General features: G+C 47.2%; 1 protein-coding gene across 3 annotated transcripts in view; it reads left to right on the forward strand.

Moving 5' to 3' along the window:
- The window catches only part of LOC105894189 (F-box/WD repeat-containing protein 7), a 49,398-nt gene extending 41,692 nt beyond the window's left edge, over positions 1-7,706 (forward strand). For all 3 annotated transcript variants that reach the window (XM_031584552.2, XM_012820663.3, XM_012820664.3), the window contains 4 exons: positions 3,414-3,595; positions 3,956-4,181; positions 4,505-4,715; positions 5,582-7,706. In XM_031584552.2, coding sequence (XP_031440412.1) covers positions 3,414-3,595; positions 3,956-4,181; positions 4,505-4,715; positions 5,582-5,850 — 888 coding nt within the window. In that variant the 3' untranslated portion in view covers positions 5,851-7,706. The remainder of the gene's footprint in view (positions 1-3,413; positions 3,596-3,955; positions 4,182-4,504; positions 4,716-5,581) is intronic.
- The last annotated feature ends 3,333 nt before the right edge of the window (positions 7,707-11,039 follow it).

Here is an 11,039-nt window from a genome sequence, read left to right on the forward strand (position 1 = left end):
ACTGTTGTTGTGTCGAAAGGAGTCTGAATTCTGTTTCAAACTGTTGCCTGTATACACACTATTGTGTGGAGTGGCATTGTTCCTAGAAACAATGGGTGGTATGCTGGAGGGCAGTTGGTGTATGGTCATCTGAATGCCCAATCGATTTAGAACGGGTTTAAGGATTAATTGTGAAAGTTATGCCCTTAATCCTCTTCCAGTCTCTCTCTCCTTCTCTCTCTCTCTCTCTCTCTCTCTCTCTCTCTCTCGGTCCTAAGGCACTTTGTCTGTCTCTGGGCTTGGCCTTGTCCCTTAACTGGAGGGTGAAAAGTGAATTTCTGATCTGTCCGTCTGTGACAATGGAAATCCCTAAGAGGGATGAGCGAGAAAGGAGAAGGAGCGAAAGAGAGAAAGTGAGAGCAGTGGGGACTGGGATGCTGCCAACACATTCATGCTTGGATTTCTCTGCTGCTGATTGTGAAGAAATCTGCTCACTTTACCATACGGCCCAGTAATGCCTCTCTAGAATCAGCGTCTTAGCAGTCTGAATCTCCAGGATTACAGCCACACATGTTACTCCCATATTAAGAGAGCTCTCTCTCTCTCTCTCTCTCTCCCCCTCTCTCTCTCTCTCTCTCTCTCTCTCTTTCTCTCTCTTTCTCTCTCTCTCTCTCTCTCTCTCTCTCTCTCTCTCTCTCTCTCTCTCTTCCTCCCTCCCTCTCTCTAACTATAATCTGAATATCTGCTGCAGTATGTGTGCAGTGGCTGATCGCTGCTGATATCCTGCCTATGATAATCCCCCCCCCCCCCCAAGAGAGCTACTTGGGTTTGGTGCTTACACTGAGTGGTTGGGTGAAGCTCACCAAGGCCGGCTCTCTCACGGCCATGAGCTGATGCTCCACCCTACAGAGTGCCATAGAGACTCCTCTCATGCAGTCACTGACGGTGATGCCAGCGTTTGAGCCAGTCTCACCTCAGCCTCCCTTAAGCACTGGCGGGTTGGGTGTGTGTCATTCCCCCAACGTGATGGTTTGGGCAGAGAGGTCACCCAGAGGACAGACATGGTCAGGGCTGGCTGGTTATGTTGACTAGGGGGACTGTGGGTCCAGGCTGCTCATTCCCACTTGTGTTAGTAAATATGTGACACGGGGAAATGAAACATGCACACTGACAGTATAACACACTGTGTTCATACTGAAACGCCGATTGGATTGTGAGGACTTTCATTTTGTTACACACTAGAAAATATCATTTAATCTGAATCTGTAGCCAAATGTCAAACTGCAAATGGTCGTACAGTAGTCACCCACCCCGCTAATGAGCGAGGTTTCTGCTGTTTTGTGTGTGTGTCTGTGTGTGCCTATAGACACACACAAGCGTGCACAAAGGGCCTGGAGCTGCTGTTTTCTGCGGTGAGGCTTAATTTCCCCTCTCAGTCAGCCCAGTTTCGGTGTACATTCCTTCTGCAAACAGAGACTGCTCCACCTGCTGCTCTCCTGTCTGGGCCTGCCTTGCCCTTTGACTGTGTGTGTGTGTGTGTGTGTGTGTGTGTGTGTGCGCAGTATGTGCCAGAGGAGTGAGCGAGCGAGAGGGTGGCAGAGTCGGAAACAATCACAGGCGTGGCAGCAGCACGCACAGCAAGAAAGAGCTGCATTGCAGAATCCACGAGGCTGGCGCATGTGGCGCTCGTTTGAACAGTGGCATCTACTGTCCAGCCTGTGTGTCCGGGCTGCAGGGAAGCTCAAGCAGGGGAGACGCGTGTGATTGGCTGTTTTTAAATCTGATTTAGCCGCAGCTTCCAAGAGCCTCCATGGGGGTCAGTCGCTCGCTCCCCGTCTAGCCCAGCAGAGGGGCCTTCACTGGGGCTATCTACCCCAGCAGAGGGGCCTTCACTGGGGCTATCCTGAGGGCCTGTTTTAAGACAACCAGGCGGTGGGGTAGTATGTGTGGAATGTCAGGTGTGAGCCTCAATATTTACTCCCGTCGCCTAGGAAACCAACGGTCAGAAAGAGTAAGGAGCCGAGGGGAAAGGAAAGGGCGGAATTGACGGAGACAGAGAGAGAGAGGGGAAGGGTAGGGTGGAGGAGAGAGAGGGAGTTTTTTGGAGCATAGCTGTGAGCAGCAGTGCTTAAATATTTGACTTTGTGTTTTCACGCCTTTGGCTTCTTCCAGGAGATTGTCAGATCTCAGCAAAGAGATTGAGTGTGTGTGTGTGTGTGTGTTTGCTTGCTTGCTTGCACCAACACTGTTCTTGGAAGAACAGTACTTGCTACTTCGACTAGATTTATTCCCTGTCCGCATAGCCGGGCCATGGGAGACTCCCCTGACCAGAAATGCACACCTCAGCAGAATAAGATGTGTATACACACACACACACACACACACACACACACACACCATACATACAGTCACTTTCTCTGCTGTGCACCCACACTAATGTAGACATGCTTCCCGACATTCTTTAACAGCAAGATGTTCTTGCAGAGAATTTTATGAGCATGTACCGCTATTGAAGATGAGGAACAAATATCTCAAAGCTACCCATAGGCCTCCTGAGACTAACAAATCATTGAGGCGGTTCGAAACACAGGTCTAGACCCTTCTCTCCCTCCTCTACCCCTCCCCCCTTCCTTCCATCCTTTCCTTCCTCTCTCTCGCTCCTCTCATCTCCTCTCCGTATGATCAACAGGGGGCCCTAATTCATTCGCGCTTTTGCCGGAGCGTTTCCGCCATCTGAGGAATTAATCGCATCGACTTAAATTTGCACAATTACATTAAGACGCACACAAATGAGAGCCTGGCGAGTCGCAGCCATCAATATCCCATTAAGCGTCTCTGATGAGGCCGGTCTCCGAGGTTTTCAAGGCGTTTTTTTTTTTTTGACGGGCGGGAGCGGGTCCTCTGTCTCCGTCTCTCGCCTTTGTGTTCCGTCACAGATGTTGGCGAACGAGAGCGGCCCAAAAGAAAGACGTTTGTTTTTCGTCTGGCTGAAAGAATTGATGAGAAAGAGAGAGAGAGAAAGAGAGAGGGGCGGGGGCGGGGGGGGCGGGGGCGGGGGGGCGAAAGAGTGAGTGCGGAAGAGCCAAAGATGAGACGCGCCACACACTGAAAGGGGATCCTTCGCCGTCGTTTGGGGGGGGAGATGTTGTGTTTGTAAATAATCTCGGTGAGTGGGTGGGGAGCTCGGCGGTGGAGATACTCAGTGTGTGTGTTCCCAGACGTCGTGAATCATTTTCTCCTCTTCAATTTCCCCTCCCTTATCACCCCTCCACCGTTGCTCTCGAAGCACAGAAATGAAATTCTCAAGTGAAAGGAAAAGCATAACAGTGATTGTTAAAGCAGAGGCTGTAATGTGGTAATATTACAAAACCATTAATAACAGTAATATGCCTTTTTCTCTGTCTCTCTCTCTCTCTCTCTCTCTCCACCCACAGTGTTTGCGGACGCTGGTGGGACACACGGGCGGCGTGTGGTCATCCCAGATGCAGGACAGCACCATCATCAGTGGCTCGACCGACCGCACACTGAAAGTGTGGAACGCCGAGACGGGCGAGTGCGTGCACACGCTGTACGGACACACCTCCACTGTGCGCTGCATGCACCTGCACGGCAAGAGGTGAGCGGGTTCAACGTGATGTCTCTGTGCTGTTCCTATGTGGAGTGGTGTAGCCATGATGTCTCTGTGCTGTTCCTATATGGAGTGGTGTAGCCATGATGTGTCTGTGCTGTTCCTATATGGAGTGGTGTAGCCATGATGTGTCTGTGCTGTTCCTATATGGAGTGGTGTAGCCATGATGTCTCTGTGCCGTTCCTATATGAAGTGGAGTATTTTAGATTTTTTTTTAGTATTGTAGATTTGGAAGTAAACTGTGGTAATACATTTCAGAGGCATTTACTCCTGGAAAAAACAACTCTTGCCTTTTTTCGCCATTATTTCCGCTCCCCTAATGAAGTTGTGTTCGTCTTTGTGTCTCAGGGTGGTGAGCGGTTCGCGGGACGCCACGCTGCGCGTGTGGGACGTGGAGTCGGGCCAGTGCCTGCACGTGCTCATGGGCCACGTGGCGGCGGTGCGCTGCGTCCAGTACGACGGGCGGCGCGTGGTCAGCGGCGCCTACGACTTCATGGTCAAGGTGTGGGACCCCGAGACGGAGACGTGCCTGCACACGCTGCAGGGCCACACCAACAGGGTCTATTCACTGCAGGTGAGTGAAGTGGACTGAACACACACACACACACACACACATTGAGCAGGTGATCTAGTTACATGGGTTGGTCAAGTTTATTTATATAGCACATTTCATATGGCATACATAGACACAATGTGCTTTGGTGGCAGTATGTCACATCTATTCATTTATCTTAAGTGGATAGACAAATAAATATTGCCCATATACACCAACCACATTCCATTACAACTATTGGTTGAAGCTCTACACATGTGTACCCACGCTCATAAACACATTAGTTGGTGAATGTTGATGATGGAGGGATTTCTTACCAAGGTGTTATCTTTGCCTCACTCCAGTTCGATGGCATCCACGTGGTGAGCGGTTCTCTGGACACGTCCATCCGCGTGTGGGACGTGGAGACGGGTAACTGCGTCCACACGCTCACCGGCCACCAGTCCCTCACCAGCGGCATGGAGCTCAAGGACAACATCCTGGTCTCGGGCAACGCCGACTCCACCGTCAAGATCTGGGACATCAAAACCGGACAGTGCCTTCAGACTCTACAAGGTAAGAGGAAACGAAAGAGGCTGTCTGAGGAGAGGAGTATAAGAAGAGAGAGAGAGAGAGAGAGATGAGAGATGAAAGGGGAAGAGTGTCCCAGAGACGAGGGTTGGGATGGAAGGAGAGCTGGTTAGGATTGATGGGTGTGTAGGCTGTCATTCGTGCACTGTAATTAGAGGTGGGGTGTAGTGGGGTGTTGGTGATTCAGTAGGTCAGGCCAGCAATGGGGTCAGTGGGTATTTCCAGTCACAAAAACACTCTTGCACACACACACACACACACACACACACACACACACACACACACACACACACAAAGGTGATGGAAAGGGACTACAATGGTCCCTGCATTCCTGGCCGATTTACTCGGCAGAGCGAGACCAGGCTCGATCCTCTGTGTTTCTCCCTCACACAATTACTCTACAAAAACAAAACTCAGAGCCAAGGAACGCATACAAGCAGCCATTCATACACAACACAACACACTGCTTCATAGCTAGCCATCTCCATCGGGCGGTTTGTGTGCATCAGATTTTATGTGATAAGGATTTACTCTGTTCAAGTGTTGCACATTCATGTCTCCATTGAAGCATTCAAGTTAGAAACTTTATTTATTGCTGGTTAGCCAGTTGCAGAGACTTGGGAAAAGTCTGTGTTTACTTGATGAAAGATAATCCACACAAACAGCTTGATGACAAAAGTGAGAATGTGAGTGGTCTTTTGTCAAGACATCACACAGGCAGTGTAGACATAGCGCTAATGGCTAACTGGCATTCTTTTATATACAGGCTAATCCAGCGACATACTGGTATTGCCTTGGAAGTTTGACACAAACGGCTAACGCTAACGTCTTGCCTCTCTCTCCTTCCCCAGGGCCTCACAAACACCAGAGCGCTGTCACGTGCCTCCAGTTCAACAAGAGCTTTGTGGTGACTAGCTCGGACGACGGCACGGTCAAGCTGTGGGACCTGCGCACGGGCGAATTCGTGCGTGACCTGGTGAGCCTGGAGAGCGGCGGCAGCGGCGGCGTGGTGTGGCGTATCCGCGCCTCCAACACCAAACTGGTGTGCGCCGTGGGCAGCCGCAATGGCACAGAGGAGACCAAGCTGCTGGTGCTGGACTTCGACGTGGACATGAAGTGAAGGGGCAGAGGCCGTGTGGCCAGCTGTGACTGAAATACCAACGACTCGGTCCCTGTGGAGAGGGGGGCGTATGAGACCGAGTTACCCCCCCCCCCCCTCACCCCCCTCAAAAAAACATGGAGGTGATGGGGAAGTGGAGTTCTTATTGACAGTTTCGAGATCACCTCAAGAACGTAGCGGGAGGCAACAGATTATGCCAGAATGTTCTAGAATTCCGTTTCCACATCACCTCCAGTCCCTGCCCCTTCTCCTCGGCTGGCACCGCCCTTTGGACTGAGACCCCAATCAAAAAAAAGGGATGGTCGGCTAGCGCTGAAGCACTGACTTAAAACTGATACAAAGGCCAAAATTTCTCCATCTCCCTCTACTGGTGTGGAGATGTATTGCACAGAAACTCATCGCTCTCCGAACAGCCTGGTTTAGCTATGTGGGGGGATGTGAGTATAAGGTACTGTAGTGAATGTAGGCTTCTTCAAGAGACATTTAATACCAAGCCAGGCTGTGGATTGACTGCTGTACAAAACAAGTCTACACGAAAGAGAGAGAGAAAAAGAAAAAAAAACTTCAAACACGGACGTTTTGTCACGCCATAGTAAATATTGTATAAAGGAAAAACATGCTGAAATGGATGTAAATTGTTTTCTAAAGAGAATATGAATATTGCTTCTTATGGGGGTGGGTCAGGGCATGAAAAAAAGTATATATGTGGCAACAGCCTTTAAAAAAAAAAAAACTCACCTCATCATTTTTTACAAAGTTCACTTATTTGCCGCTGTGTCGTCTCTCGACATCTTTTGAGGACATCCTGTACTGTGAAAGTTTGATCGTTCTTGCATTGTCACTCATCAAGACGAGGAAGAAAAATAATCCATGCCACAACACCCATCCTGTTCTACCATACTTGCCAAGAAACTCACCGAGTTTCACAGTGTTATTACCCCCCCCCATCCCTAGTCTCCTCCCTCGCTCTCCTCCTTCTCATTCTTTCTCTCGCTCTCTCTTTCTCAGCTTACTTGGTCAAGTTTGTGGAACCGCTCTATATCCTCTATGGCCAAACCTGCTGAAATGGTCTGCTGCTACTAAGAAGACCTTCTTTTTTTAATCAATGCTGTTTTCATGGCTGTGACGTTTTAGTCCCAGGATGAATAACTTCCAAACCAGACGTTGCTGTGTTGACTTTGTCCTTTTCGTTTGTGCCATTGATACTGAAGCCAAATGTGCCTCTAAGAGGCTAACGGTGATTGACAGGTGGTGAGCGTGCTTGTGGTGCTGTGTGTGTACTTGTCGAATGAAAGCTAGTCGGTTGAAAGCTGTGAGTGAATGAATGTGCTCCATCTTGTGCTCCGTTTCTGAGATGTATGGCTTTTTGTTAAACGCAAGGAGGATGTAATGGCATTGGTTACTTATTGATGGTGATTTATTTTTATTTATTATTGTATATGGCCACTGTGACTGTGTTTTGCTTTCTCAGTGTCTGATCTTGTTATGACTATGAACGCAAGACTTTTAGCTAAGCTGGCCATCCACATAGGCTACTCTCCGTGTTAATTGCCATACACCAGTCAATCTGAACTGTGACATGTAATTGAGCATTGCTCTCCTTCACAACCGTTTTCTTTTCTTTACTTTTCTTGCCCCTCATCCTATCCCCCCCCACCCCCCTACCCCAACAACCCTGGTTTATGTTCTGTTCTGGTTTGTGAAATCAGATGAGTCTGGCTTGATGTTTCATTCGAAAGGTGGGATTAGGAAAAAAAAGGATCATCTTATCATTTGATCCATGACATTTTTTAATCATTATTGTTATTTTCTTATAAATTATAAAGTGCAATAAATTGTGCGGTATCATTTTTCAACTCTTGGTGTTTACTGTGCTGTGTCTGAAGATGAAAGAGTGAATTTGCAAAAACAGGGTGAAAGTCATCTGGGAGAAGTTGTTAATCAGCCAAAACCTTCTCTTTCTCCACACACAAACATTGAACGTTTCTTTTTAAAAACTCCTGATCAATGCTAATGTTTGCCTGTATGAAAGTTTGTTTGGATCAATAAGGACATTTGCAGTCACCCTAAAAGCATTCAAGAAGTTTTAATCGATGAAGACGCAGCCCTGTGCTGAAAGGCCATCTCTGACGCCTCTCGTACTGCCTCAGATAATAGAACCCCTTCAGTCAAATACACAGGGCCCCAGTCTGAGCCACACAAGTATGCAGCAGCCATCATTCTGTCTAAAATATTTCCCACAATGCAAGTCAAATTCGGGTTATCCTTCATCCCTCCGCCATCAAATGGATGCGTAGAATTGGCAGCCGGGGTGATGGACACGACAAGAAATTACATTAGCAAGATTAAAAATGGAAAGAGGGGTTTTTTCCCATTAAAAAAGCTGGGTAATGCTTTCTTTTCTTCTCTGTGATGGCGTGGGATGAATTGGCCGTTCGTCTGTAAGAAAAATAACACATTAAATTAACATTAGCTCTGGATGATGGCGGAAACCCATTCATCAAAGCCAACGATCCTCTCAACAGATACAAAAAGAAAAATTAATTCTGGGATGTCTGTAACGATGACAATGCAACCATTCCAATCTGGTTCTAAGTGTTCTCTCTACATATAATTGTTGTCATAGCAGCCTCAGGAGAACAGTCCCCATCTTTGGCTCCAGAGACTGCTAGTTTTGATCACAACAGGAACACTGCGCAAGCTAAGCAGGAGGGAGTTGCCTACATTAACTTCAAATAGTTAATTAACCTTACTTGTGTTTTACTGGCAAAATCTTACGAAACTTTCTCCCATTAGGGACCGTATTTGAAGGCTACGATTCCATAAAGGTCAATACAGGGAGTGGAGTTTACAAGCTCACAGGAAATCCTTAAAAGCTAGAGAGACAAAAGGTGAACCGTGGCTGTATGAACAGTAATGGCCATCAAGCCTGCCCGCACATGTCTGAGAGTACAGGTTTTATAGAGGGTGCGCCCGAGTACTGTGAAAACAAGTAAACAATACAAAATGACTCTGGTATTCCGTTGTGAAAACAGTAGCGCACAGCAGAGCTTTAATGAACACATTCTTAAATGTTCTTCCAGGCCTCCCACACGGGAAATTTGGAAACATAAATTGTAGCTCAGGTTCTGAGGGACTGGGTAAACTGAACTCATTAGATTGATGCTTTCTTTCTTTACTTCTCTTGCTCTTTCGCTTTCATGTTTTGGAAATTGGAAAAGATTATGTAAAATACCCCCTAAGACACTGTAGTTATACGAGCTGGACGGCCCTTTTGTTACCAGGTTTGGGGAGAGAAGATTGCTCTGGAATATCATTAGTACCCAAGCTGTACTTTCATACGGCGTCCATGCTCTGTCCATGAGACAGCTGCTGTGAGTTACCTCAGTCATCAATGCAAATGGACAGGACTGTATACAGTGAAACAAAAGAGCTGATATCCATAGCCTGTTCTGGTGAAACCTACTGTAGAAGTCCTTTCTCCCCGCTGCTTTTTTAGGGATACGAATGATATACTCAGTGATACCCTTACCCTAGTTTGTAGACCTAAGGGAGGGGGCTACAGCTGGGAAACCAACGGAACTAAATTGCTGACAGCCGGTCTTTGCCTCAAGTGGTATGTGACTGTTCCTCATGTGAGGACCCCCAGAGGCAAGGTAAACTGGCGCTTATCATTCCTACAGAACTGCTCAGGTGTCTCATGGGAGAGGGTTTCAACACACAGCAGATGAGTTGGAACACGTCTAGAGAAAAATAGACCCCTTCATAAACACATACCTTTCTAATAAGACCTGTTTGCTTGAGGCTAAGGAACAATCATATTAGGTAAAACATGCCAAAGGGTGCTTGGAGACTCAATTTCACAATTAAAACAATTGAGAAACACTCATGTTTCTAGTTACTCATGCATTCAGGCATATATTTCTAGCAGGACTCATACATTGCGTATGTTAGACATGACGTGTCTGTTGATTGAAGACATTCTTTTTCTCATTGCGAAGTTTTGATCTCAAGCACTGTTCTCACGCTGTTACGACCTTCAAACTTCCCTCCGGGTGTTTCGCAAGGGAAAATGTATCCTTGATTTCTTGACTGATTGATTTCTGACTTTTCATGTCGATTTCATCTCAAAACAACTGTACTGAGAGAGATTCTATGGGAGTTTGTAAGCATTAGCCTCAGCATTAGCAATGGGCCTCATTATCCATGGCTTCTACGGGGCCTCCAACTCAGTCACTCAGAGACGAGAAACATGAAGTCTAAAGCAGGTCTTCATTTTCATGTCTGTTTTTTTGCATTAGACATTTAAAACAAGCCATTAAAAATCAGCCATTAGTAAAACCTCAATTTCTCAAAGTATGTAGCCCATGTGATTCTGCTATCAACATGGTTGAATTTAATAATCAAGGCTCTGTGCTTAGGAGTAACTCTCAGGTAAGGTTCGTGCACGGTCTTGAATCTAACTGTATGGCCAGTCAGCAGCATATCATTACCCCCTGCTGGCTACCAGGCCCCTGGGGGACTGAGCAAGCCACCACTCCATCCTGTTCGACAGTTTCTCGTCTTGGAGAAACAGGCTGACCCAGCTGCAGCGTGTGCATAATCAGCTCCCAACCCTAGCCCTGCTTCAAGCCCGATCATTCAACTTACATCCATGTTTGCATTATGTATAGGTTATTCATTACCATAGTTATGTATGCAGTTCTTATTCCATGGGCACACAGTCATTTATAATACAAGTAAATGGGCTGGCTGGGATGACACAACAGATGTCCATGTGGCTGCGGCACCTGCTAGTCGAAGCCATTCATTCTCCTATTTAAGGGACATTATCGACCCGCTGTGGTGTCAGAGATTGGCTTCTGGTCGCTGTTTGACAGATGAAGATGATTAATCAGCGTTTAAAAATGTGACTTTGCCATTGTGTCTCTGTGTTTGTGGTTTGTGTGTGTGTGTGTGTGTGTGTGTGTGCAGGGGGGGGGGGCGGTGTTATTCCCTTTGCCATCTGCCAGAGGATGGTTGGTCAAGTTCCGTGGCAACAAAGACAGTTGGTGTAAGGGGGCGGGAGGTTGTTTAATGCCATTATGCATTCATTCAGTTCCTGTTCCTTCTATCTTTTCCTTTTCTTTCATTCTCTCTCTCTCTCTCTGTCTCTCTTTCTCCATCTCTCTGTCTTTATAGCTGGCGGC

This window comes from Clupea harengus, chromosome 18, assembly GCF_900700415.2.
Source record: "Clupea harengus chromosome 18, Ch_v2.0.2, whole genome shotgun sequence".
Classification (NCBI taxonomy): Eukaryota; Metazoa; Chordata; class Actinopteri; order Clupeiformes; family Clupeidae; genus Clupea; species Clupea harengus.